The 27,870-nt window shown below is 60.0% G+C and overlaps 2 protein-coding genes across 2 annotated transcripts in view; both read left to right on the top strand.

The window, feature by feature from the left end:
• SRRM3 (serine/arginine repetitive matrix 3) overlaps positions 1-20,620 on the top strand; it is a 35,038-nt gene extending 14,418 nt beyond the window's left edge. The window contains 14 exon segments of the mRNA XM_023247143.2: positions 1,236-1,364; positions 1,464-1,544; positions 2,046-2,075; positions 2,507-2,569; positions 2,689-2,724; positions 4,529-4,579; positions 5,047-5,151; positions 5,504-5,681; positions 15,688-16,055; positions 16,921-17,145; positions 17,259-17,396; positions 17,744-17,783; positions 17,785-17,823; positions 19,082-20,620. Coding sequence (XP_023102911.1) covers positions 1,236-1,364; positions 1,464-1,544; positions 2,046-2,075; positions 2,507-2,569; positions 2,689-2,724; positions 4,529-4,579; positions 5,047-5,151; positions 5,504-5,681; positions 15,688-16,055; positions 16,921-17,145; positions 17,259-17,396; positions 17,744-17,783; positions 17,785-17,823; positions 19,082-19,822 — 2,224 coding nt within the window. The 3' untranslated portion in view covers positions 19,823-20,620.
• A 5,750-nt stretch (positions 20,621-26,370) lies between these two features.
• Positions 26,371-27,870, top strand: HSPB1 (heat shock protein family B (small) member 1). The gene is made up of 3 exons (XM_003998540.5): positions 26,371-26,860; positions 27,381-27,444; positions 27,550-27,870. Exons 1-3 carry the CDS (start codon positions 26,497-26,499, stop codon positions 27,737-27,739), a joined length of 618 nt encoding a protein of 205 aa, XP_003998589.1. The 5' UTR covers positions 26,371-26,496; the 3' UTR covers positions 27,740-27,870.

Below are 27,870 nucleotides of genomic sequence, written 5' to 3'. Positions count from 1 at the left end.
TGGCCTGCCTTGCTCCGGGCAGGGAAAGAGTGAGCCTGGCGAACAGCACCCAGGAGTGAGGGTAGTGGTACCCGAAGCAGGGCTGAGCCTCCATCTGGGAAGGGCACTGTCTGAGCCAGAAACAAAGAATGGAAAGTGGGGAAGCCACCACCTTGAAGCTATTACCCTGGAGCTGGGCTTTGGAGGGTTGCTTCTGGGCTTGAAGAAGAAGTTGCACAGTACTGTTCCCCCCAGAGAATCCCCCAGCGGCCCTGTGACAGTTATCACGCTCCTCTCGGAGAAGGGGCTCAGAGAGGGGGGATGACAGGTACAAGTCACACAGGGACTCAGGGCCAGTGCACGATGAGGCCACGCCTGCGGCTCCAAAGCTCAGGCTCCAGCCGCCAAGCCCCGCTGCCTTTAGGAAGAGAGCATCCCTCGGCGAAGCGCCCGCAGGGAGCGAACATCTGTGGCGGAAGACGGCTGTGGGCTCCAGAGCCGGGAGCAGGGACGGGACGCTGCGGTCCCTGCTGAGCGCAGGGGAGGGCTCTGCAAGATAGATGGGGAGCCGCGGAGGCGGCGGAGTGCCGGGGCCCGCGCCGCTGCCACCGGGCGGTGATTGATGACAGCCCGGCAGCGGCAGCGGGAGGAGAGCAGCCGGGCCTCGGGAGGCTGCGGAGAGGAGGGCGAGGAGAGGCCATGAATATTTCAGAGCCGCGGCCGGGGCGGGGGGACCGGATGGGGGCGGGGAGGGAGGCGCTCGGCGGGGGGGGGGGGGTGGGGACCAGGCCGGCGGGCGGGGTTAGGGAGCTAGGAGGGTGGGGAGAGCGGGGCTCACGAGAGGAAGGGGGGCTGCGGACCGGGAGTGGGCTGAGCGAGGGGCAGGGGGGTAGGGGTAGGACAGTGGGGCTCAGGGGCACAGGGATCGGTGAAAGGGGCTCTGTGCGGGAAAGGGGGGCTGGGGAGGGCAGAGGAGCACTATGAATGGGAGTGAGGGGCTCGGCGAGGGGAGGGGGCTCACTGAGAGGTGAGACCAAAGAAGGGGCCGAAGGGGCGGGAGGGCCCGGCTGAGGCCGGGTGTCTGCAAGGGAGGCGGCTCTTTGGGTCGCCCAGATCCCCGACTGACCTTCTAGGGGTCGGGGCCGCATCCCGCAGACCTTGCGGGAGGACCAGGCCTCGGGGCGCCGCGCTGAGAAAGGGGCAGGCGGAAGGCCCGGCCCTGGGGCGCGGGTGGTGAGCGTCCCTGTCGCCGGCAGCGTGGCGGAGACCCCGCGGCTGCTCGAGGGCGCGGAGCCGGGCCTGGAGTACGCGCCCTTGGACGAGGACGACGGCCCGGTGGACTGCGACTGCCCGGCCGCCTGCTACCGCGGGCACCGGGGGTACAGGTCAGCGCCCGCCGCGGCGGGGAGGGGCGGGGGGAAGGGGGCCGGAGCCTCCCCTCCTCCCTCACCGCCCACCCCCAACCCCCACCCCCTCTCACCCAGGACCAAGCACTGGTCCAGCAGCTCGGCGTCGCCCCCTCCCAAGAAAAAGAAGAAAAAGAAAGGCGGCCACCGGAGAAGCCGGTGAGAGCGCCGCCCGGCCGGAGGGGACGGGAGGGGCACGGTGGGGTCCCCCAGGTGCGCACCCTTCTGCGGGCAGGAGACCCAAAGTTGCATTTGTGAGCCCCGCGCCTCGCCGCGACCCTTTGCCCTTACAGAATCCCGCCCCCTCACTGTGCGGGCCCCCAACGAAGGGCCCGCCCCCTCACCAGGCTCCTCCCCCTCGCGGAGCCCCTCCCTTTCGCCCAGCCCCCTCCCCTTATTGGCACTCACCTACCCCAGAACTAGACACACTGATCCGGCTCCTGGGTCGACCCGCTAGACCCGCTCGCAGTTCCCCCTTCTCGCTCCCCCGGCGGTCCTGCACTCACCACCACAAGTGTGAGTGGCCTGGGGAGGAGGGGTTTAGCTGGGTCACATCTGTGGCTCCCCATCTGTGTGTCCCCCTCTCCTATCCCTTGCAGACTTCTGGAGCCCCAACTAACTCTGTCCAACTGTCTGTCCTTTTCTCTCCCTGGCCCTCAGCAAAAAGAGGAGACTGGACTCTGAGTGCAGGTCAGTATCACTGGTTACCAGGGGCGGGGGGTGGTGGGGGAACAGGAGTGGGGATGTCTGTGGGTGGGCAAGACTCCAAGACCATCCCCCAGAGGCAGGAGGCCTGCCACATCAGGCCCTGGACGCTGCCAATGTGCCAGCTGTGCCCACGGAGGCCAGAAATCCCACCATTGGAGCCTCTAACATTTGGGTTTGAAACAGCCCTCACTCAAAATGCCAAGGAGGCTGAAGGGTGGCTAGGGGACAACACAGGCAGCTCCATCACCTACCTTAGGGACCTTGCTGGCCCTCAGGGCCTCGGTTCGCTTTGTACAATGGGCAGCCGGCTTCAGCTAGATGCCCGAGACACCCAGGTTTCCCCAGCATTTCCAGCTGCCCCTCCCCGTCCTGGGCACCAGTTCACTAGAACCTACCCCACCCTGTGTCCGCAGCTGTGGGAGCTCCTCACCCCTGCGCAAGAAGAAGAAGAGTGTGAAGAAGCACCGAAGAGACAGGTACCTTCCCTCCCCTGGGGCCTCCTCTCACTCCTGTTGGCCCAGGACCATGGCTGTGCAGATCTGTGTCCCCAGGCCACCCCAGACAAGCTCAAGAGAACCCTTTTGTGGCCCTACAGGTCTGATTCTGGGTCCCGGAAGAAGAGACGACACAGGTGAGTGACGCCCTGCTAAGGATGTGGACAGAGGCTAGTGCCACCCAGCGGGGACCAAGGCCCAAGGGAAGCAGTGATGGGAGGGGATTGGTGAGGGTCTTCCCTTGCTCCATCCTCCCTCTGCGACTCCTTCCGGGAGGCAGGCAGGGAAAGTTGGGGGTGGGGGGCGAGAAGGAAGGCCAATTGTTTGCAAAGCTTTCTGGTCCCATGAGTCAGCCTTGATGTCAGGAAGGGAGAAGCTCAAGACCCCACATTTGCAGGGAAAGGGCATCCATACAGAAGGGAAGCTCAGTGGGTGGGAGACAGGTGGGCGAGCTGTGGCTGTGGCTGGCAGTTGTGTCTGGAGGACAGGTGCCAGCCCCCAAAAAGACCTGACTGACAGGCCAAGGAGCTGGCCTCCAACCAGGCGGGGCTGGGAGCCAGCATGGGGCTCTGAGCAGGACAGAGATTGTTCAGGATGGATTAGGGGAGGGGAGGGAGGAGGTGAAAGTCAAGAGCCCTGGCAGAGGCTGGAGTGGGGAAAGTAGAGAACTCAGCATGGAGGGAAGGAAGATGTAAGGTCGTCCCAGCCCCAGGGTGGGCATGAGGGCCAAGAGGACCTCCCAGCAGCCCTGAAGAGGGGCAGAATCCCCAGTCTCATTCCTGCAGTGGGAATTCACCGAGGGTCATTTGCCAGGTGGGGTAGGAGCCTAAATAAATAATCCTGAATCTCTAATTTCCCCAATTTCCCATCTTCCCTTCCTCTCTTCCCCACTTCTCAGGGGCCAGTATGGGCCCCTGCTGCCCCCTAGTGGTCACCATCCATCTGCACAGATCCTCTGGCCAGCTCCCAGGAGTCCTGGGAAGGACCTAGAGACGACCTAGGGCTAGAGCAGCTCCAGGTGGGGAGACTGAAGCCCAAAGCAAGCAACATGGGTTCTAGAACTAAAATCTTTGGCCTCCTGGGCCTGCCCCCACCCACTCTGCTCCTGTGAGAAACACATCCCAGTTTTTTCTTAGCATCACTTCATATTTGGTCAGAAAGAGGCATCTGTTCAGGAGTAGAAGCATCCAGCTGGAAATCTGGTGGCATCAGGGAGGGTGGGGCTAAGAGATCTACAGGGACCAGGGGTGCAGTGAGACCTTAGACACCTACTAGGAAACTTTTCAATCCTTTTGTCAAAGGTAGAAGGAGAACACTGTGGGGCCCCAAGGAGCTGGATGGGATGGGACTGTAGGGGGCAGGACTGGTTGGGATGGAAAGCTTTGGGAACAGCCCTTGAGGAGAATCCAGAGGACTCAAATGCAGGGAGATCATGCCCAAGGGAAAGCATTTCTTTCCTAAACCCCCGGGGAGCTGGCCCAGAGTTGGGCCACTCTCTGAGTGGGCAGAGAGGCAGGAAGCCTGGGCTCTGCCCTAGAGAGCCCCATCTGAGGGGACCTGGGAACAGGGGACACAAATTAGGTGTGGAAGGGCCACCCCCACCACCATGACTCATAGAGGGGCCTGTCCTGAGACCGATTCCAGAAGGAAAGGACACGTCAGCCTTCTGGGGTGGTGGACACATCGCTTACGGCACCCCCAGGAGGAGCAGGACTCCGGCCCAGATAGGCAGTGATCCTGGGAGAAGGAAGGAAGGAGGCTTGGCTGTGTGAAAAGGAACCAAAGCAGTGAGGTGGGATGAGCGAGTCCACACCAGCTGGGCTAGGGGTGGGGGGCTCAGATCCCAGACAGGAACAAATCTCAACTCCCTCAGCTCCCTACCTAGGCACACCCCCTGCTGGGCTCAGGCCGAGCTGTCCCCTCAGCCTCTGCTTTCTGCAGATCTCGAAGCCCCAAGAGCAAAAGGAAAGAGAAGAACAAAGAGAGGAAGAGGTGAGAACCTGTCACCATTCTCTAGCTCCTCCGCCTCCCTCCACTCTTCCCCCACTCCGGCAAACCTGGCCTTCTAGAAGCACGGAATTGGGCCCTTGGAGATAGTTCGTTTGGTCCCCATTGCCCAGATGGAAAAATTCCGACCCAGAGAGGAAGCCAAGAGCCCCTGTGTGTCAGTGGCAGAGCCAGAACTGGAACGGGGGGCCTCTTGCCTCCCAGTCCTGGGTTCTTTCAAACTCTGTCTTTATTACTCCCCGCGTCCCTCACCCCCTAGTCACAAGAGCACCAGCTGAGGAGCCGGTGAGGTCTTGGGGGTCCGGGCTGTCTAGAGAAGAGGGTGCTTTCTCCTAATTCCCACAAATGACCCCCATGGACTAGAGAGGCTATTTCTGTAGGGTACTATAGGGGGCGGGGTCCCCCGTGGGGCAGTCAGGCGGAACTTAGGTACTGGCTGGTTTCTCTCCCAGGCCACACGCGGAGTCCCCAGGTCGGAGGCCCCGTCGCCACAGCAGCGGCAGCTCCCAGAGCCCCTCCCTCTCCTCCCACTACAGCGATTCCAGATCACCCAGCAGGTAGGTCCTGGGCCCCTTCGAAACGCTCCAGAGGACGTTCAGCTCGGTTCAGCTCTGCTGGAGGGTGGGGAGTTGCAGATCGAACCCTCCCAAGGGCTGGGGAAGAGGCTGGTGGGCAGAAGAGCAGTTGGTGGGTGGAAGTCTACCAGGAGGGTGCAGGTGCCCACCCCCCTGCAGATGGGCGAGGAAGAGCTTCCGGCCGCGGCTCTTGGAAGTCGAGGCAATAGGTGGGCCAGGGCCTTGCTCTCTAAATGCAAGTGAGAGGCAGGGGAAGGGGCAGCGGTTCCGCTCGCAGAGGGGGCGGTCCCACGCCGGCTGCCCGCCACGTCCCCTCCCCACGCCCCACCCCCAGGCTGAGCCCCAAGCACCGAGATGACGGGCGGAAGACGGGCAGCCAGCGGTCCAGCGGGAGCCGGTCGCCTTCCCCGTCCGGCGGCAGCGGGTGGGGGTCGCCCCAGCAGAACGGCGGCAACAGACAGCGGAGCGGAGCGCACGGGGGCCGCCCCGGCTCGGCGCACAGCCCGCCAGATGTACGTACGCTTCGCTTTGCGGAGGGTTCCCGCGCCGTGCGGGCTGCGCCGCGCTGGGTGGGGTGTCACCGCCGGGCGGGGCGCGGTGAGTGTGTAAATGGGGGAGGGAGGCGCCGCTTCCCCCTCCCGGCTCGGGAGCGGCCTGGAATGCTTGGTTGTTGCGCCCACCTGGCCCTAGTGTCAGGGCGAGGGGGGCCTGCAGGCTTGGGCCACCCTTGAGCTTGGCAAACTGATGGCCAGAGGGGGTTGACCACTGGGACTCCCAGCCAGTTGGGTAGAGAGCTGAGGAGAATCCGGGGTCTCCTGCCTCCCTCTCTCCAGGCATATTGGGGTGGGAGGGGCATGGACAATGCTAGGGGTCGCAGTCAGGAACCGGATTCAGAGACGGGGTCTCCCCTGGGCACCACTTAGGCCCTGAGCCTCCCTTTCCCTCTCCAAGCGCCCTCCCTCCCTCAACCCTCTCACTGGCCCCTCCCTCTCCCTCGAAGCCCTCCCCTTTCTCTGTCCCCAAGCGGCCACCGAGCTGCATTTCTAAAGTCCCTTTTCCAAGGAGAGTGTGTCCTTTCCCCCAGGGACTGGCTGCCCACGTGTGGACAGATGTCTCAAACCTGCAGGCGCCCTTGTTCCCCGTGTTCCAACCTTCCTAAAGCACCTGCCAGTGTCCCCATTGCTCCCTCAGAGACTCCACACCAACACCTCCCAAAAACTGTTCCCACCCATCCTCCAGGAGGGGCCAGGACTCCTTGAGACCCACAAGCAGCTGTGGCGATGGCAGGGGCTGGCAGAACAGACAGGCTTCTCGGCCTTTCCCAGGTGGAGGGGCTAGGCTGGGCTGGGAAGGGGGCGTTCTCCCAAGCCCCAGGGGAGCCCCACATCCCCTTGTATCCGTTGATCTCAGGGAGATGGGGCTGCAGTACTGGCAGGGGCACTGGGTGGGCAGGGGGACTTGGGGTGGACAGGCCTGCAGGTGCCCCCACCCCAGACCCTAAGGCTGCCTCCCAGCAGGGAGGGTGGGGGCTGCCCCTCCCCAGACCTCCGGTCTCAGCAGCAAATATGTCCGTGTTGGTCAGTTTCATTTTGATTTTTGGCTGTTTCCTTCACTCCCTTTATTTTCTCAAACACCCTTACCGCCAAGGCCTTAGTGAGGAAAGCCAAAGGCAGCAGACAAAAGGCTCTTGGCGTCGAGGTTAATTTTTGTTTAAGGACGTTACCTGTTTCGGGACTGCCCCACTTGGACAGGGTGCCAGGCTCCTGAGCTCCCAAGGGCCTGGCTGGGCCACATAGGGAGGATCACACCAGTGTCCCTGGATCTGTCCTGGGGGTGGAAGAGGACACACAAAGGTAGCTGAAGGCAGCCAGGACAGAGACGGTGGACAAACTCAGAAGAGAGTGTGCCCATCCCCCCACCACCATGGGCACAGAGCCCCCAAACACCTTCTCAGGGGAGCTTCTCATCCTCCTGGAAAGGCACAGAACAAAGCCAGGGCCAAAAGGAAGCTCCATCCCACTTCTGGTCCCCTCCCCTCCCTGAGCAGTAGGCCACCAAGAGCCCTGGACACGTACAGACAAAAAAGCCACAGCAACGAAGTAGACCCCAGGACAGAGCAACCAGGGAAGAGGGTGTAGCCTCCAGCCTTGGGGAGGGTGCCCTGTCGGCCGCACCCAAATCTTGACTGCCTCCCAGAATGGGATTCCATTTTGACATTGCTCCAGGAGCCTCCTGGGAGACGGCACTCTGTTACCCCTTTCACAAAGCATGTTCCCCAAATCCTCTCCCTTCCCTCGGGCCCTGCGAGATCTGGGACCTCAGGACATCCAGGCCTCTCACCTGCACCCTTCCAGGGAGGTGAGATGGGGGTGGGGGGGTGTGTGTGTGTGGAGACTTTGCCAGTCACCAAAAATGTCTTTGGGGACAAGTACTGGGGGGCGGGGGTATTCTTGGACGCTACCTTAAAAAAAAAAAAAAAAAAAAAAGAGAGAGAACAAACGGAAAAAAAGAAAAGCTCACCATTTTTAACCCCGTCTATGTTTTTGCTTGTTTTTTTAGCCTCCCATTTGAACCGTGGTAATATTGTGATTCCATTTTCCTGTTCAGTTGGCAAGGGAAGAGGGTGGGGAAGTTTATGTAACTTTTTCCTGTTTTGTTTTTGTTTGTATTTTCTTTCTTTTTTTCTTTCTTTCTTTCTTTCTTTCTTTCTTTTTTTTTTTTCCCCCTTTGGTAATGTACAGAAATGCAAACTATCTCTCTGGTTGTTTTTTTCTTTTTTTCTATCTTCTATGTTGCTCTAGAATTTTGCTTTTGTGCGTGTTACTGTGGGAGCCTCTCCTCCTAATGCAGAGATGGGTCCTGAATCTCAAGTGAACATTGACCATATACATATGTCTTTATACTTATTCTTTTTCCCTTTGTAACCAGAATTTAAAAGGGAAGATAACTCTTAAAAAATGACTCCCACGCCAGCAGCCCCTGCGAAATCTGCAGCGGCAGCCAATCAACTCCTCAACCCCAGGGCATGTGCTGGAAATGCCTCAGCTTTTAAATGAACAGAAGTGGCCCCCGGGCAGGCCATTCTTCCGTGTCCCTGTCTCTAAGGAACGTTGGAGGGAAGCTGGGAGACGGGAGGAAGAGAGATATTTCCCAGGTCACCGGAGGAACATCCACGGGCAGTGAGCACCCTATGGCTCCCCAGTTCCTTCTAGTATAAGATGGCTGGGGGAGACAGGGACAGGCTGCACAAGGCCTTCAGTGCCAGGCCCCAGATCCTAGAGGAGGGAGCTGTCCACACCTGTAGCCCAGGTGAGGGCTTCAGAGCCGGACATTCCCAGGCAAGACAAAAATCCTCATCTTGAGACAAAGGCCAGCTGGGTGCTGGCTCCCGCCACGGCTCTCTTGTTGTCCCGTCCCAGGTCAGGATTAAACCCCCAAAGGGATTTCTGGGTTCAGCTATTTACTGCCAGGAGCTCAGAGAGGTCAAGTGACCGGCTCAAGGTCACACAGCTTTTTAGAGGTAGATCCAAAAGGAGACTCCAGCCCCCTCACCTCGAGACCACCAGCCAGTGGAGAGAGTGGCCAGTGGAAAAGCACACTCTGGGAGCCCTGAGTAAGGGGAGGAGGGCTTGGAGGTGGGTGCTGGTTGTCTCAGCTCCTGCCTTCCCCCTGGGGACCCCTTCAGATGTCCACGGCACACTCCCAGCTCTCAATTCCCTGGCACTGGGGCCCACCCACACAGAGACCAGGGAATAGGTGGGCCCAGCATTAAGCAAACCCAACTCTATAAAACTGTCACCTCAGTGACTCAGAAACCCTAAGCCCTCACAGTTCACACACGTATGGGGACAGAAATAGTGAGGCAGAGAGGGAAGGGGGCTGCTCATGGTCACGTGATTTGGCGATGGAGAAGTAAGATGCTGAGCCCAAGTGCCAGAAAAGGTGTGAGGTGTTTAAGGACTTAGAAGGAGGGCCCCCTGCCTTGGCTCCACCTGTCCCTGGCATTGGAAGTGTCAAGGGAAGCCTCTCCATTTGGTGAGAGTGACAGAAGGTTCCTGGGCCAGGCCCCCAGGCTCTCTCTGGCCTCCGCCTCTGGCTCAAATTTCATCACGAAATGGGCAGCCTAGGGTGACCCGCTCCACCCCGGCCCCCCCCTCCTGCCCCCAGGAAAGAGCAGTAACCACAGCTGGGGGGGGCGGGGGGGGGGCAGTCAGAATAGGAAGCGGCATCTTGGCATTTCTCCCAGGCCGAAGCCAGAAGGCAGGAGGGATGGGTTTTGCTAAAATGACGCCTAAGCAGAGAGGGAAAGCAGTTGACCTGAGGCAGGACCAGGCCTCCAAACTGAATCTGTGGTTGCCTTCCCTTTTAAATGCACTGATCCCTTCACCCCATCTGTCCACTCTGCCTCATTGTAATAGCTTCTCTCTCTTTGTTCTGTCTGGGCCCGCCTCTCTCTATTTCCCCTGCCTGTCTGTTTCCTTCTGCCTTTGTTTCCCTCTCTCTCTGCATCTCTCTGTCTCTGTCTCTCTCTCCATCTCTCCCCCCCCCATGGGCCTCTCTCCCCCTGCTGCCAGCCCCTCCTGAGCCCACCCTCTGGTTCTGCTTCCATCCGCTTCCTGCATGCCCTCTGGAGGTTTTCTGTTGTTTAAAGAGTCAAGGAAAGCTTGGCTATTGGAGCCTGCGGGTTTAAACACAAAAAGAAAAAAACAAACAAAGAAAGCAGACCAAAATGGCTGGGCAGGAGCCCCCTCCCACCCCTGGGACTAGACCGAAAGCCACCCTGGCTGCACACGCAGGTGCCAGTTCCCAAGGGGGAGCACAGCTTAGAGTCACCGTCTTCCCCCCCCCCCCCCACCTTCTGCATTCCCAATGCGGAGATCTTCTTTTCTTTTTTATTATTGCATTCCTGTCCCTGACCACTGAGAAGGTAGGTATCCCGGCCCCGCTGTGCGCCCCGCTCGCTCCCATCTCCAGATAAGCCCCCTGCCACTCTGCTTGGTTTGAATGTGGTTTTCTTTCTCTCTCTTCCTCTCGATCTCGCTCTGGTTGCTTTTCTCTCCTTCCCTTTTCTTTCTTTCTTTTAGCGACTCCTCATTTGTAACTTGCGTTTTTTTCTCCAAATGAGCTACGTACGAAAGCTGTGTTTCCTGGTTTGTCGTTTGGTTTTCTTGACTTTCCCCGACAACTTTTCTGGTTCATTTCCCCCCTCCTTTCCACCTTCCCTGCTCCTTCTTCTTCCTCTCCGACCCCACCTCCACCCCCACCCCTCCCAGCCCCGTCCCCCCACTCCCTCTCTTTCTCATTTTGTTGTCCGAATGCATTTCTGTGTGGTTAGCATTTCCAAGTTTGTGTTCTCCTCCTGAACTGTATGCTGCGGTTGAGCCAATTTGATTTCTGTTGTCTGGAGTAGCTGCTAAGCCCCCCACCCCTCACCCCTGCCAGCCCCCGGGGCCCGTTTTGGCACTAAGCAGTGGTGGAGGAGCGTGTGCTGGCCTCTTGGCCTCCAGATCCTGGAAGAAGTTCTGGCTGAGGCCAAACCTGAGGAAAGAGCCCTGCCCCACCCTCCAGGGCCTGCTGGGCTCCCAAGGGTCCTGCCCTGGTGGCAGCTGGAGCTTTCAGGCAGGACCTACAGACTCTGGGGCACCAGGGCTGAACCTCACAGCTCCACCTTTTGGGTGTAATGGTCGTTGAACTTCAGGGGCCCAGCGAGCTGGCACTGGACTCAGAGGGCCTACTCAGTAAAGTTTCAGTGGGGCAATTTGGGGGACGAAGGGGACTCTCAGCTCACCCTCCCCCCTGCCTGGACCACTACTCAGCTCAGACAGGGTCTCCCTCTGCCCCCAGCATCGTTCCATCTTCTGAATTTGAGTTTAATGTGCAGAATGATTCGGAAAGGATAGTCAGTGAGAGCCGGGGTTCCCCGAGGTGTTGGAGCGGAACCGAGCTTAGGTCCCGAGACTTGCGACTCCCAGGCCAGTGCCCAATCCAGCCACGTTGGGGGTAGGTCCTCGGACCCCACCGCCCACCCCAGCTCTTTAAACTGTTTCCTGTCCCACCTGGGAGTAGCTGCAGAAGTTTGACATCCCAGCCCTTGTGAGGCATCAGCGGACCTCCGTCCTCAGCTCTGGAAAGAGAAAGCCCGGCTCTTCACCCTCCTCGCCCCCTCCCCCCCCCACCCGCTCCCCTATGTTGACCCCAGGGGCAGGTTGTGAGGAGCTCACCCACTCAGAATATTGCTCGGCTGTCAGTGGTGTTGGGAGGGCAGACAGGAAGTTGTTCAGGGAGAGAGAAATCACTCTGGGTCCCACGGGGAGACTGTCCCAGCCCGATGGGAGGAGTAGAGGACCTGATGTGACCAGGGACCCAGAAACGGGATCGCCAAATGCTGAGCTAGAGGGGGTAGTTAGCTGAGCCCTGGGGGAGAGGGGGTGGGGCATCTCGGATGCTCACTGTTCTCGTCCTTAAGATTCCCGGGATGGGGCTGGCACGTCATCTTTTGCCTTACTCTTTTCCATTGCCTTTTCCCTCCAAACATGTCTCATGTAAGCGAAAGAGAAGGTATCAGAGAGCAGGTGGTACAAAGGAGCAGAGGGGCTCCTGGAAGCCTGGAAGCCGGGCTCAGAGACAGGCGAGGTCCTCTGTGTTCACTGACTCATTGACTCACACACACACTCAGCCAGCATCCGCTGGGCCCTCCTCGGTGCCAGGTCCCGTGCTAGGTGTCCGTGCCTGGGTTTGAGGGAACTGGTTTGCGGCCCCCACCTATCAGGCTGGGGCACTGACAAAGGTCACTCAGAACAATTAGAGGGGAAAAGCCGAGCCAACAGGTGGGGAACTCTGCTCACCACAGTAGGCCTCGCAGCCCTGCACAGTCCATACTGAGAGAAGGCCCAAGGGTCTGTGGGATCACAGAGGAACGCACCTGTTTCAGGGTGAGGGTCAGGGGAGGCTTCCTGGAGGAGGTGGTCTTGATTGAGCACAGGGCCCATAGGCATTAGCCAGGCTGTGAGGGGGTGGTGAGGGGCAGGGAAGGGGAAGAGGGAACAGGAGTCACAAAGAGCAGGCTTCCGGAGGAGATGTTTGGAGGTCCCTGGCCACAACAGTCCCGTCTGGCTATGAAATCCCATGGTGTCTGGACTGATTTCTCCCTCAGTTCCTGGGAAAAATGAGACCCGGCCAAGCGGAGGAGGGGGCTCTCACTCTGGCGGGACCATGGCGACCCTTTCTCCAGGGAGGTATGGGTGGATAAGAATGTGAGATTGGCCCAAGGAGTCTTCCCCCAGGGAAGGTGCCGTCTGCCACCCTGCCCAGCAGCGCCTTCGTCCCGTCCTCTGCCATCCTGGCACGTGGCCATGCCCAGACCTTCCTGCGCTGCTCTGACCCCGTTCATCCGTGAGGGGACTGTGAGTCACTTGTGCTCTGAAAAGAACCTTTCGACTCCTATACAGGCGCCTCCCCCAGCAAAGACCCCAGTTATCCCCACTTTATCGATGGGGAAACTGAGGCCCCCAGAGTTCGATCACAGCAAACTCCTATCAGGGCTGATCCCAGGTGTGCCACTTTTCCACTTACCATCATCTTAAGCTATGGCATTTGGCTTGGAGGGGGGGAGAGGGAGGAGGACTTGACTTCAAGGCACGCCAGGCAGGAAGCTTCCAGATAAGCACAGAGGTTTGGGCCTCAGTGGTTGCGGGCAGCAACGTGATGCAGGTGGGCGTCCACCCAACCCAGACCCTTTTTGCTCCTAACAATCCCACCACATGCCCAGCCCAACAGTGGGAAGTAGAGAGGATCCCCCCCTGCCCCAGTGTCTGTGGGAAGGAACATTGGGGCCTTCAGTCTCCTTCCCCCACTGCTGGCCTGTCTCCTGGAGTCAGAGAAGCTGGCTCAGATCCAGAGTCTAAGCTGGAGCCAGGGTTCACAGCCAGGTCTTGACCCCCATGTTTACTATTCTGCCCGCTTGCCTGGCTGCACGCCCCCCCCCCCATCAGAATAGCAAGCAAAGGCTTCTTTAGGGTGGGGTCCAGCGTTTCCTGGGTTTGGGTACTATGCCTTGGCCACCAGGGCCCCCACTCCCCTGCCTGGGATCTGTTCACTTTCCACTCTCAGACAACCCAGGAGATAGGAAAGAACTTGGAAATGTGAAGATTCTGGAGATTTTTCTCATTTGCCTCCTCTGGGGGCTTGGGAGCTGTAGGCACTGGCCACCCGCTGGGGTGCAGGGGATATGTGTTAGGAGAGCCAAGTGTCTCCTGGTAATGTCTCTTGACTTTGGAGCTGCCATCTCAGAGGGGCCATGGCTCCTAGCCCAGGATGAGAGGTGAGCTGGTCATCAGGAGAGCTGGGGTGCTCAGATATCCACCCTGCCCACCTATGCCTGCCTGAGCCCCAAAGGGAGACACCAGGCTCTCCCAGGAGGCCTTTACGGCCCATTTGACTCTGGACAGCTGCTCTCACCTGCTATGGCTAGTGTTCATTGGCTGCTTCAGCCACCAGTCAGAGCTGGCTGTGCCTTTCCTCCCATGGGACCGACTTCTTGGCTCTGCCTCCAAGCCCTGGCTGGATCCAGGCTTGCACGGAAGGGCCTGGGCACCACCCCGCCTCCTGCAGGAAGCATAGGCCATGCCAAGGAAACCACGTTCCTTTCAGTCTCTGGCAGCAAGGTGCCCTGAGGGGTGGTAGGTAGCTGGTTTTGTTCTCCCATCCCAGGAGCCTGCCAAAAAAGCTTGGCCCAGACCCTGCCCCTCTTTGAGTACTACCTGGTTTGGCCCCGACCCTTGTAATGATTCCTTCTTCAGCAACGGCATTGAGGCCCTACTAAATGCCAAGTTCTGCGATAAAAACTGAGGTTACGGAGCTGAATCCAACCAAAAACTTCTGCCCCGGAGGTGCTTCGAAGTCAAGTTGGTGCTGGTGGTTGGGGGTGGGGTAGACAGGTGGAACCAACTGTTACCAGATAGACAGAAAGCTGGAAACCCGAGGACAAGAGGAGGGGTCTGTTCGGTGAGGGGAGGAGGATGGAGAGGGTGGTCAGGGGTACACAGAGAATCCCGGAGTATTTGCTCTGGTAGGGACATCAGGAAGCAGAGCCCAACCCTCTCCTTTTGGGGATGGGGAAACTGAGGCCCAGAGTGGGGAAGTGACTTAGCCAGGGTCACTCAGTGAGGCAGAGGCAGGCTCTCAGACCCCTGGTTGCCAGCTAGGGCCCTTTTGATGGTACCAGGCTCCCTTTCTGGTTTTCTGTACCCCAACCCTTGTGTCCTAACTGCACTTTTGGAAGAACATTGGACATCTCTATCCAGCAGTCACCCAAGAGGTGCCTGCTCAGGCCCGAGGAGCCGGGCGCGGCCAGTCCTTCCTCCAGAGGCGGTGTGGCCTCCTCTCGGCCTAGAATGGGGTGGTTGCGTTTTTTTTTTCTCTCTCTCTCTATCTCTCTTGCATTTTTGTGAATCTAATGATGAACTTACGCTACCACACTTTTCCCTTCTCTTACACACCTTACCTACTAAAGGAGGAAGTGCCACTTTATTGGTAAGTGGACGTTAACCAAGAGGGACTTAAAAAAAAAATCAGAACTTTAAAAAAAAAAAAAGGAAAGGAAAAGAAAAGAGAGAAACAGAAAGACAGTCGGGTGTTACTGACAGTTCCACAGGTCTCTGCAGGGCCGGAAAACAAAGAAAGAAAAAATGTTAACAGAAAAAATGTCAGTTCCCCAGGAGTTCAGACATTGTTTTTGATTTTGGTATCTAATGACATTTGTGGATTTTGTTTTTTATTTCTGTTTTTCCTCCCTTTCTTCGGTTCAGTTTTGAGTTCAGTTGTCCCGCCCCGCCCCCACCCCCATCTGTGTGCCGTGTGCCCCTTCCATCCCCTCACCCACCCCCCACGCGCTGGGGGGGGCCTGGCCTGGGGGGCTGGCCCCGGCCCGGCCTCCCGGTGCCCGCCCTCTCTCTACTCTCTGCCGGGATCGTCCGTCCCATCGGGGGGCAATGCCAGCCCCCGTGCCCGTCCTGGAGCCCCCTCCGTTTCAGCCCCCCTCCCCCCACCGCTCCGTCCCTCTTGTGTTTTGCATGCCGAGAACCTTGCATGAGCTGCACTGTTGAGGCCAGAAGGTGGACACTCAGGAGAGGCAGAGGCAGGGCAGGCGCGGGGAACCGTGTGTGCGATGCTCCGGGACTGGCAGCCCCCGGCCTGGGCCCGGTGAAAGCCCCCTCTCCTTCTCTCCCCCCCCCCACCCCACCCGCCCGCTCTCTCACCCTCGACCTCGCTCCTTCTCTTTGCCTGTCCTCTCTCTGTCTCTCCTCTGCTCTCTCTCCCCCTCGTCTCCGCCTTTTCTCTCTGCTTCTCTAACTTCCCCTGCTCCTTCGCCTCCTTCTCCTCCGCCTCTCTCTCTGCTCTGGACTCTCTCGACCTCCTCGGTTTCCTCTGTCTCTGCGGGCATCTCTTCCGCCCCGTCTCTGTCTGCGCCCCCGTCCCCTCCACCCCCCTCCGTGCCCTCTCTGCCTCTCTCCCCGTCAGAAGCCCAGCTCGCCCTCGCCCAGGGCCCGCGACCAGGCGGAGGCCGGCGCAGCCACGCCGCCCGCGCGGGGCAAGGAGAGCCCGAGCCCGCGCTCGGCTCCGTCGTCCCAGGGCAGAGGAGGCCGCGCGGCGGGCGGGACGGCCAGGCGGCGGCGGCGGCGACGGCGGCGGCGGCGCTCCCGGTCCTCGGCGTCCGCGCCCCGCCGCAGGGGCCGCCGGCGCGCCCGGCCCGCGCCGCCCCGGGGTTCGTCGCGCTCGCTCAGCAGGGCCCGCTCCAGCAGCGACTCCGGCGACGGCGGCGGTGGCGGCGCCCCCGGCCCCGGGCCCGAGCCCGGCTCCGAGCGAGGCCACGGCGCGCACGGGAAACGGTGAGCGGCTCCCCTCCCCGCCCCGAGCGCTGCCCCGCCCCCGCGGAACACCTGCCCCCACCGGTCCCGTCCATCCCCGCGGAGCACCCTTCCCCACGCTCTCGCCCCTCCCTCCCCACAGAACAGCTTCCCCTCTCCACCGACCCCTCTCCCCCACCCCTCGGAACAGCCCCCCCCCCCACCGGCCCCTCTGACCACTCTCCCTGCTCCCAAAGACCCCTTACCCCCCACCCACCGACTGTTCTCCCCACACTGACCGCTCTCCCTCCTTCTCATTAAGCTCCCCCTTCTGTGATCACTCCCCCCACCCACGGTGCAAACTCCCTTCCACTCTGCAATTCTCCCTCTCTGCAAACTGCCTCCCATTCTCCTTCCCCACTCACTGAGGTACCCCCCTCACTGATCGCTCTCTCCTCACACACGGAGCCCTCCCTTCCCCACACTGATCACTCTCCTACCCAACAGAGTTCCCCCCCCCCCCGCCCCGCCCCACACCCAGGATTCTCCTCCCATCAGGGAGCTCTCTCTCCTCCCTCACTTGCTCGCCCCCACCGATCACTCTCCCTCCACACCAGGGAACACACTCTTCCACACTGATTTCACTCCCCACGCCCCTATCCCAGCCCTTTCCCTGCTCAGGCAACCTTCCCCCGCGCCACCAACTCACGCATCACCTCTTCCAGCTCACTAACCCTTCTCTCCTGCATAGAACTCCTCCCCCTACTGAATCCCTTTCCCTCCCCTGAGCCCACTTTGTCCTTAGCTGAGCCCCCTCCCTGTCACCCGCACCCTCTTCAACCCCCCACCCCCACCCCCAGCCCACTTTCTCCCTAGCTAAGCCCCTGTCGCCGTGCCTCTCCTCCAGGACCAAGGAGCGGCCCCCGCGCGCTCGGCCGGCCAGCACCTCCCCGTCCCCGGGCGCGCACGGCAGGCACGGCGGCCCGGAGGGGAAGAGCTCGTCGCGCAGCCCGGGCCCCCACCCGCGCTCGTGGAGCTCCAGCCGCTCGCCCTCCAAGTCCCGCTCGCGCTCCGCAGAGAAGAGGACCCGCAGCCCCAGCCGCTCGCCGTCGCCCAAGAAAACCCTGGGCCGGTAAGTGCGGGCCCGGGGGTCCCCGCGGGCGCTGGGGTGGCGGCGGGGCCGGGGCCGGGCCTGGGCGGGCTGGCCGGGCCGGGCCGCGTCGCTCACCTCGGCCGGGCCCGCAGGGACAAGGACGGCGAAGGCCGCGCGAGGCACGCCGAGGCCGAGGCCGCCCGCGCCCGGCGCCGCTCCCGCAGCTACTCGCCCATCCGCAAGCGGCGCCGGGACTCGCCCAGCTTCATGGAGCCGCGGCGCATCACCAGGTACTGAGGGGCCCCGGCCGGCCCGCTGGGGACCTCCAGGGGAACGGACTGAACCCGGTGCGGGAGATGTGTTGTTCTGGCGGGGGCGGGGGGGGGGGGGGGAGGGAGAGGCCCCTGGAGGAGGAGAGGGGCCAGAACTGGAGGTGCTGGGGAGGTGGGACTCAGAGGCAGGGGTCTGAAGGCCCACGGAGGGGAGGGGGCTGTGCGCTCGGGTCTGGGTAGGCAGCAGCAGGCATGGAGTTCAGCTCCGGAAGATTCCAGCCATCCCTCCTGGAGCCCCTCCCTCTCTCCTTCCTCCCCACATCCATCTCCTGGCAATGATGTCTCCTTTTCTCCTTCATCTCAAGGTCCAGCCTGCCGAGTGGCCTGTGGCCGGCCTGGGGGCCGAGGGGACCCCCTCCCCACAGGCTGCAGGGGAGATGCCCATGTGAGCTGATCTGGCTCTGTTCAGCTGTCATCTGTCTGCCTCTCCTTTTCTCACTAACCTCACTGCTCACCTCCCAGCCCCCTGGGGAATTTGGAGGAGGGGGCACCAGCGGCCTACCCTCTGGGGCAGCTGTGGGAGGTCCCATCCCTTCCACTGCCCCTCTCAGTCCTATGGGGCTGTGCAGAGGGTGTGGCTGATGTGACAGAAGCCCCGTCAGAAAGCTTCTTTGGCCCAGACCGGTGGGCGTGGGCCTGGGCCTCCGGGTGAGATTATGGTCTGTGTTCGTGGAAATCACTCTGCTAGCCCTAGACCCCTGACATGGGGTAGAGGGCTACAGGCAAAATTCTGAACCCAGCTCTGAGACTTTGCTGGGCAGCCTTGGGAGATCAGTGTGCCTCTCTGGGGCTCGGTTCTCATGTCTGAACAATAAGCAGGGCTCCCTGAGCATCTTTTCAGCTCTAACATGGGCTGATTCTCTAACCAGCCCTTCCAAGTCCTTGGGGATCCAGATCGCCATACGCAGAGGGTCCTAAGACGGCTGGAGCCCTGCACCTTCCACCTGGCACCCACCTCGGCCCCTCTCCCGGGCTGCCTCCTCCTCCATCCACTAACGTACACCTGTTTTCTTCCTCAGAATTAACCCCACGCCATGGGGCACTGTTGCCCCCTTAACCACTCTCCTTTCTTTTCTCTGGGTCACAGCTTCCTGGCTTCAAACTAACTCCGGGCCGGCGGGAGGTAGCTGAGTGAGGAGAAGGGGCCGGCGGGACTGGGCTGGGCCACGGGCATGGGCAGCGATGGCCGGGGGGTCTCCTCCTTGTTCCCTTGAAGTGACCTGAAAAACCAAATCCTTCGATTCTGTGAGGAAGAGAGCAGCAGGGCTGGGCTATATCCACAACCGTTCCCATGCACAGAAACCACTACTTAGCTTGGTTGACGCGAGTTGTCTATATTTAAAAGTTTCATTTATTCAACAAATTGTTGAGCGCCTACTCGGGTCAAGCAGAGCCTGGGTCCCCTTTCCCTAAAGACAAGTGAGCAAAAAACAAAAGGTCCAACATGAAATTGGCAAGTGACCACTGACTGCCTGATCCTTTTGGGGTAGAGGGCGCTCCAAGGCCAGAGCTCAGGGGAAACTGAGGCAGGAAAGCCCTGGCCACTGCTGGGGAAGCCCTGGCCTGAGTGAGGGGCCAAGCTAGAGCCTGGGGCAGAGCTCAGGGACCCGAATGGCCTGTAATCAGCTTTTCCCTCCTGGCAGTGCCCGAAAGCGTCCCATCCCCTACTACCGGCCCAGCCCCTCGTCCTCCTCCAGCTGCCTGAGCAGCGACTACTCAAGCCGGAGCCCCAGCCGCAGCCCCAGTCCCGGTCACAGCCACGGAAGCTACAGCAGCCGCAGCCGCGGGACCCGCAGCCGCACGCGCAGCCCCTCCCGGACCCCCAGTCCCAGCTACCACAGCCGGAGCAGCTCAGAGAGTGGGGGCTTCTGAGCCCGGACAGACCCAGCTTGGTGCCCCCTGGCAAAGGGAGAGGCGAGGGGTCAGGCCCCAGGACCCGTGAGGGGGCCTGCACCCCACTGCTACAAGGGGGTCCCCGGGCCAGGGAAGACCTTGAGTGTGGGCGCCCTGCAGACAAGGAGGAGCTGGGTTCTGCTGCTTCTAGAGGGTCCCCACCCCCACCTCCTGCCTGCCCACCGTGTCCAGGGAACAAAGAGCCGTTGCGAACACAGGGATCGCCCTGTCCCCCTTCCTGCTTGATGCCAGCTCACCAGGCTGGGGACAGCTCGGTGGACCCAGGGACACCTCGGAAGGTGCCAGACCTGGAAGCCTCCCGCACCCACTCCACAGGGCCCTCGGCTCCTTTCTATCAACGTGCAGACGAGGAGGTGGGCTGGCAGGCAGGATCTAAGTTAGACAGAAGGAAGAACCACCTAACCCTTGGTGCATCACCATCCAAGCTGGGGAGCGGCTTCCTTCTGAGCTGGCTGCAGGATCCTGGCTGATGGCTGGAGGCTGGCCCCACAGCCTCCCCCGACCCCTCCCCTGGCCCAGGAGGACCCAGACTAGGTGGGCCCCTAAGCCCCAGCCTGAGGAGCCGGGGAGCTTACTCTTGGTCCCACCTCTCCCTTCCAGGCCAGGCTCTCCCCTTCGGCCCTCACCCCATGCCCGGGGCCAAGGCCGCAGCAGCAGCCAGGCCTTCTGCATGACAAGAGATGGGAAGTATAGACTATGCTGCATCCGAGCCTGACATCAAAAGGGGTTCAGGTCAGAAGGTGAGGAGAGAAGAGGTAGATGGAAGAGAGCCTGTGAGGAGTGGGAGAAGGCAACGCAGTCCGATGACCGAGCAAGCCCTGGTGTCCCAGTGTGCCCTGTGTCTGGGACATGGGCCAGATGGCAGCACAGGGTCGCAGGTATAGGATAACAGGCACTTCGGGGCCTGCCCGAGGGAGCGCTTCCTTCTCGGGATTTGGTGGGGAGGTAGTCAGTGGAGGCTACCCAGAGAGGGGTGCTACAGCAAAGGGTAAGATCTAGATGCAGGGCCTTGGCCTGGGACCTCGAGTGGCACCCCCCCACCCCCAGCCCTCTTCTGCTGCTCCCAGCCCACTCCTCCTGGGGCCCTCAGGGATCTCACAAAGTCTTCCTTGGCCCAACAGGGCATCTGCCCTGGGCTCCCACAGGGGGGAGGGGTCTGGGGTCTGGTCCGGGTTCCCCCTCTCTCTATTTTCCTCTCCCTCTTTCTCCGCGGTGCGGATAAAAATTGGACTCTAATAAACACTCGGTGCCCGGATGGCAGGTGGTGAGACTAGGTCTCTGTGGATTTGGGCACCTGGGGAGTGTGGGGAGGGCATAAGGTCCTGGGGGGTCCTTCCCTCCAAGAAAGGAGAGGGTCACGGACTCCACCCCAGAGAGGAGATCTGGCAGGAAGGAACCAGAACCCAGGGTGTCCATCTCCCTGCCTGAGTGCTGGAGCGGAGCGTGCAGCTCAGCGGGGAGGAAAACGGGGACCCAAGAAGACTTTCCTTTCAGCCTGGAGACCCCGTGGGCTTTGAACACCCCCACCTCCCTCAAGCCCCACACCCCACCTAGCTTCCCCTCCCATCATTGTCCTTGACTCCAATACACCCCATCCAGCTGACCCACCTCCTCGGGCCCTCCACGCATGCCGTCTCCACCTCCAAACGTTCAGGTGAGCTCCTGGTTCAGGACCTAGCTCAGCTGCCTCCTACTCCAAGGAGCCTTCCCGATCTCCAGCTGCAATGCCCACTCTCACCTCTGGGTCCCTCCAGCTCTTTGGGGTCTGTACCTGCCTTTAGGTCCCTAAGCTCTTGTTCAGCTTATCTGTTGGCATGCCTATCTTTCCCTAAATCTATGAGTTTCTGGAGCCAGGCCATGCCTTCTTGGCCTCTGCATCTCCCAAATAAGCACCTTTGAGATGTCTGTCAACTGAGTAAACAAGTGAATCAGGGAGCCAGGGAGCGAGCGTTTCCAGAAACCTTGGGGGAGGGCATGAACCAAAGGCAAGGTGCGGTGGTGGCAGATAGACACTAGAGGGCGACAGAAAAGGAAAATTGCCTGTTGGTGGCTGGCCAGTAGTGACACAAAACTGGCCTGAATGGAGAGGGAGCCCTGGGGGATGGTCTAGGTCAGCCTGGAAAACCCCAAGCTTCTGTCCTCAGCACCCACCCCGGCTACTTGGGGAAACAGCGTCCAAGCCCCGGGGAAGGAGGGGGAGAGGACAAAGCCCCTGCCCACCCACAGACTGAGGGTTCAGCCTAAACTCTGTTCTAGCTTGGGAAAAGAGAAAAAAAAATACCTCCAGGAAGGCAAGCAGGAAAATAGAAAACTCCAATTCTGCACCTGGTAGCAAGGGGTGGAGGGGATGGGGCGGGGGGAACCTCCCCAGGACGTGGGCCTTTGGGGTGTCGTAGGTCCTCTCCTGGTCTCTCTGCAGATGGGGGCCTCGGGGACCCCTCTAACCTTGTACTCCCAATACGGTAGCTGGGAGTCAGGCTGGGCAGGGCTTCCTGTGTTGCGTTCTGGTGGTGTTTTCTCTTCTTAATTGGTTTCCCGCAGTCCCAGACCCAGGGTAGCAAGTCACAAGAGTACACGCCCAGTTTGGGTGTCCCAGATAGTGTCTCCCATCCCCTGCCTCTCTGAGATGCTCTTGAAAGCCCCTTGGACTCGCACCGGCCTCTCGGCTGAGGGCGTGTTCAGCAAACAGGCCCGATCACAAGACACCTGCCCTTCCTTCACCAGGCCCCTCTCCTCCACTCAAGGACACCCAAGACATGAAGGCGCTCCGGCTGTAGGGCCTCCCACCCCCACAGACACCACAGGGGATGCCAGGTCCTCCCTCTCTGCCTCCCTCCACTCACCACACACACACCCCTTTCAACAGTATTAGATGGCACAGCGGGCAGTGCGGAGGGGCTGGGGGAGTGAGGGCGAGTGGAGGAGAAACTGTTGATTCACCAAGCTGGAAGGAGCCTTCGAGAACATCCAGTCCAATGGTCTCATTGTACAGATGAAGAAAATGAGTCACGGGAGCCAGCTGCTGGCCAAGGTCACAGAGCCAGAGACACTGCAGGTCCCCAGACTCCCAGACTAGACAGATTCCTTCTGCTAGACAGCAGGGCGGGAGGGGCCAGGGGATGGATCCCCAGCCCTCCCCACATGGCTCCTCCTTGGCCCCCTTTCAGTGGTGGTGGGGCGAGGTGACACCCAAGGTTAGCCAGAAGCCTAGGGGGTGGGCAGGTTGGAGAGATACTCCCAGAGGGGCAGTATCTAGATGCTTCCAGAAAGATCCAGTGCCCCCCACCCCCATGTGCTCTAATTACTGTTGCCCATATTTTTAATTCCCAGTAAGCCCAGCGACTGGTACAACCCATCAGCTGTCAGGCCTCTCCAGGGAGCTCGGGCAGCTGCCTGAAGACTCTCGAGCCTTCTCTAAGGCTGAGCCAGGGAGGGAGGGGCTGGCTCAGCCACAGTTGGCAAAGGCCTGTCAAAGGTGTGGCTAGTGTGGCCAAGGCCTTGGGCTCAGTGCCAGGCAAGGAGGCTCCGAGGCTGGCCTTGGGTTGCTGCAGAGTACCGCAGACTTCGGGGCTAAGGATGAGGGGAGGGGCCCCTCTGATCAAGGAATCCCAGACCCTGCAGTGCCAACCTCCCCCCGACTCCCCTTGTGGCTACTGGGAAATCTCTGGGGGTGGAGTTGTCCTCTTAATCCCAGAAAGCCTAGCCCTGGCAGCTCAGTGCCCAGAATGATACAGTAGAAGATTGTCAAAGAATATTTGGGCAGGTAGACAAGTAGGGGCTGACATTCAGCCTTTGCTTCCCTTGCCCTGTGCCCAGGGAATAACGGTGTGACCTCCCGAAAGGGGGCCTGGTCAGGGCGGCAAGGGACTCCAGAGAGGCTGGCCCGACCTTCCCTCCCCCTTGGCTGCACACCTCCCCCTGCACCCACAAGCTCACAGACCACAGCCCTCCCTGGACAGCTCAGAAAGTCTCTCCCCTCAGTCAGGAGGCTTGAGTTCCAATCCACTCCCCCACCACCCCCTCCTGCCCCCTTACCAGCTTTGTGACCTTGGGGCAATTCTAACTCCGTTTTCTCATCTCAGAAACGAGACTTTGATAAGATACTTGGACCTGCTCTAGAATGCATACAACTGGGTAATTCACATTAGCCTAAATCTCAGTATCCAAAATGAAAGGACCTCTTTCCTTAATAACAATGAGCACTTACTGAGCGCCACGCACTTCCCATACATTACTACATTTGAGATTCACCACCGCCCGGCAACACGGGTGCCTTATTATTGCCGACGTTTTGCAGATGGGGTCGGCGGGCTCAGAGAGGTCACCAGGCCAGTGAACAGCAGCACCCAGATTCAAGCCCAGCCTTGTCTGACCCCAAAACCCAGTTTGTCCCCCACCCCACCCCCTTACCACCACCCAGAGCCACCCACGTCCCTTCCCTTGTGATTGGCAGGGTCCCTCAAGAACTGACCCGCTGAAGATTGATATGAACTCTCAGTCCTGCCCCCCCACCCACCCACCATGGGCAGGGTGCTAGGAACTGTTGGGCCCTGGCTTACACAACTTCCCTGGCTGGGGCAACAGGAATGGACCCTCCCCACCCTGGCTTCGGGCAAGATGCAGGGAGCTACGAAGGGAGCTTCTGTCTACAAAGTGTTGGCAGGGAGGCAGCCCAGCAGCCCCCACCCAGAACGTGGCTGGGCCGGGCAGGACCACACTTGAAAGCATCCATGACCACATCTGACAGGTCTCTGTAGGGTGGGGCTCCTGGGCTCCAGTCTGGGCCAAGGTGGGCAAGCAGGGGCGGACAAGGGCCCTCCCTGGCTCCTGACCTCACCTCCACTTTACAGAGCTGGGGATGGGTGGGCCTGGGAGTGCCAGGGAGTGAAGGCCTGGGGCTCGCTAAAGCTGAAACCCTTGTGGGCCCGGGGCGGGGGGGGGGGGGGGAGGCAGCCAGTAGCTCCCAAAGGAGACCCACTGGGCCCATGACACGACCCAGCAAGGGAGGTGGAACAGAAACAGGGGTTCCATCTGCTTTGCACTCTTGGCCCACAAAAGTCCCAGGAGCTCAGAGGTGACCAGAACAACCTCAGACTCATGCCCTGGCCCCTGCTCTTCCTAGATGGGGAGGAGATGGATGAGAGAAAGAAAGAAAGAAAGAAAGAAAGAAAGAAAGAAAGAAAGAAAGAAAGAAAGAAAGAAAGAAAGAAAGAAAGAAAGAAAGAAAGAAAGAAAGAAGAAAGAGAGGAAGAAAGAAAGAAAGAAAGAAAGAAAGAAAGAAAGAAAGAAAGAAAGAAAGAAAGAAAGAAAGAAAGAAAGGCAGGCATCCAGGAGCTCTCTCCTGAAGAGGAAACAGACACAGAGAAGGCATGAGATTTGTTGCTACCCTGAGCTCATCAAAGCGAGTGGCTGGAGTCTGGCTTCTAGTTTCTCAGGTATCTACAGGGCTCCCTGTAAAACTGGTCGGGGTTCAGCCTCAGCGCAGCCCTGGGAAAGGGGCATTAAGCAGAGTGGGCCTCCTAAAGAGCAGAAGTGGAGGACTCCAAGGTGGGAGCCTCACAAGGGTAAGAGCTAGGGCACTAGAGAGGCAAGAGGCTTACTGTGCTAGCGTCTCACAGGAGACAGTACGCCAGTCACTATATCTCTTTGAACTCCAGTTTCCTCATCTAAAAAGGAGGGATGGGGCACCTGGGTGGCTGAGTCAGTTAAGCATCTGACTCTTGATCTCAGCTCAGGTCATGGTCTCATGGTTTGGGGGTTTGAGCCCCGAGTCGGGCTCTGCACTGACAGCATGGAGCCTGCTTGGGATTCTCTCTCTGCCCCTCCCCTGCTCTCAAAATAAATAAACATTAAAAAAAAAGTAGGGATAATAGGGTATAAATCAGGAGAAAGAATGGAGGGGGCTCATGCCTATGAAAGCAGGAGATAGGGAATGTCAGGATTATGGCAGGAGCCTAGGTGCAGCACCCTCTCCCAGAGGTGGGAGGTGGGGGCCTGGATCTCACAGGTGGTCAGACAGGAGGTAGGGGCCCAAGGGCAGGCCTCAGGCTCCAAGCAAGTTTGAGAGAAATGTACTGCCTAGCGCTCTCCCTCCCTTGGTCCTGTGGGAATCATAAACAAAAGGGACTTTGAGATAAGAATCTACAAAAAAGGAAACTGAGGTCTGGAGAAAGGAGGGGACTTGCCCCAAATCACAGTAAGTCAACACCAAAGCCCAGGCTAAATTCAAAGTTACTGTCTTTCAAGTTCCCGGTCCAGGGCTCCTCGAGGAAAAATAAGATATATGGGGGGATTTGCAACAACTTTCCTCCTGACTCCCTGTCAGCAGTGGGTTTCCGACCTGGGTCACTGCCTCTGCAACAGAGATACATAACACACTCTCCTTCCTCTTCCCCCCTTTAACTGCAGATAGATAAAATAACAACAATGAACAATGAGCAGGTACCAGGCCCTGGCCCTGGCCTAAAATCTCTACTTGCTTTAAGTTGATGAATTCTCACATCAACCCAATGATGTAAGCATTTTTATCATCATCATCATCATCACCATCTCCATTTTCCAGATAGGGAAACTGAGGCACAGAGTCTGACTTGGGCACATCCACCCAGTTAGTGGCAGAACCAGGATGTGAAGTCAGACAGCCTGGCTCCAGAGCCCACACTCTCATCGACGACACCACGCTGCTTTTAAAGACATTATTTCATAGACACCTTGTGGTTCAAATCCCGGCTCTGCCACTTCCAGATACCCGTGGCCTGGGACAAGTAGCCCAGCCTCTCTGGGCTTTGTCCTCCAGGGCAAAGGGATAGGACTGACCACCAGCCGCGCCACCCAGCGCTCTACCGTCCAGGCCTGCGAGTGTCCGGCAGCGGGCACTGCACCAGCACCGGTGCTCCAGTCATTTGTTTTCTCAAACAAGAGAAGGTTCCAGATGTGGGCAGGGCCTTCCTCGGCCCGCCCCCGCCCCGAGTGCAGGGGAGGAATGCAGGGGGAGGGGCTGCCCCCAGCCCGTCATTGCCTTTAATAGAGACCTGAAACACCGCCTGCTAAAAATACCCGGCTGGAGACGCATAAAAGCGCTGCGGGGCCGCCGCTCCGCACTTCTCTCTCCAAGCCTCAGCCAGACGCGCGGAGCAGAGCCAACATGACCGAGCGCCGAGTGCCCTTCTCGCTCCTGCGGAGCCCCAGCTGGGACCCTTTCCGCGACTGGTACCCGGCCCACAGCCGCCTCTTCGACCAGGCCTTCGGGCTGCCCCGGCTGCCCGAGGAGTGGGCGCAGTGGTTCGGCCACAGCGGCTGGCCGGGCTACGTGCGCCCGCTGCCCGCGGTCGAGGGCCCCGCCGCGGTGGCCGCGCCCGCCTACAGCCGCGCGCTCAGCCGGCAGCTCAGCAGCGGCGTCTCGGAGATCCGGCAGACGGCCGACCGCTGGCGCGTGTCCCTGGACGTCAACCACTTCGCCCCCGAGGAGCTGACGGTCAAGACCAAGGACGGCGTGGTGGAGATCACCGGTGAGCCCCCGGCCCTGCGGGGACCAAGCGGGCGGGGTGGGAGGTTGAGCCGTGGGCGCGGGGGAACTGGGCAGGGAAACTCCACCAAGGGACCCGGAAGACTTGGGACTCACCCTGCCCCCAGGCTCTGGCTCCGGCTCTGGAAAGGGGACTGCGTGTGCTTCCTCAGGGCCCTTCTGGCCCGAAAAGTGCTCTATTTGAGGGAAGAAATGGCTCCTTCCGGAGGAGACCTCCAGCCCCGCCCCCAAATGACCAGATCTCCTCGGGGCCATCCGCAGGCCCCGGGCAGAGGGGACTGGCGCTGGCCCTGCTGCTTGCCCTAAGCCCGGGTCCGCAGAGGGGGCGTGTGCGCTTCCTTGGCGCGGCGCCCTGCCCCACCCTACTTTGAACCCAACTTTCCAGAAGCTTCTGAGGGGCCTCGGGCTTAGTCTGGCCACTCACTGGGGCATGTGTGGATTTGGGCGGGCCCCTCCCTGCAGCTTCTGACCTCCTTCTCCCCTCCCCACCCCTTTCCCCCTAGGCAAGCACGAAGAGCGTCAGGATGAGCACGGCTACATCTCCCGGTGCTTCACTCGCAAATACACGTGAGTCTTGGCCCCAGATTGAGGGGGGCGGGAAGAGGGGTGCGGGGCGGAGGGGGCAGTGAGGCATGGGGCTGTAACTCTTGTCTTCCTCCTCTGTCTGTCTAGGCTGCCCCCTGGTGTGGACCCCACTCTGGTCTCCTCCTCCCTGTCCCCTGAGGGCACGCTCACCGTGGAGGCCCCCATGCCCAAGCCAGCCACACAGTCGGCAGAAATCACTATTCCTGTCACCTTCGAGGCACGTGCCCAGCTTGGGGGCCCAGAAGCTGGGAAGTCGGAGCAGCCTGCAGCCAAGTAAAGACCTTAGCCCTGCTGTCTACTGCCCCTTGCCTCAGTAGCCATCACTGACCATCCCCACCCACCAACCTGTATGCTCTTTTGATACGTTAACCTTCTGTTTTTCTCAAATAAAGTTTGAAGCAACTGCCA

Source organism: Felis catus, chromosome E3 (genome assembly GCF_018350175.1).
Source record: "Felis catus isolate Fca126 chromosome E3, F.catus_Fca126_mat1.0, whole genome shotgun sequence".
Classification (NCBI taxonomy): domain Eukaryota; kingdom Metazoa; phylum Chordata; class Mammalia; order Carnivora; family Felidae; genus Felis; species Felis catus.
Note: the sequence above shows the minus strand (reverse complement) of the source record. Positions and strands in the feature narration are given on the sequence as shown.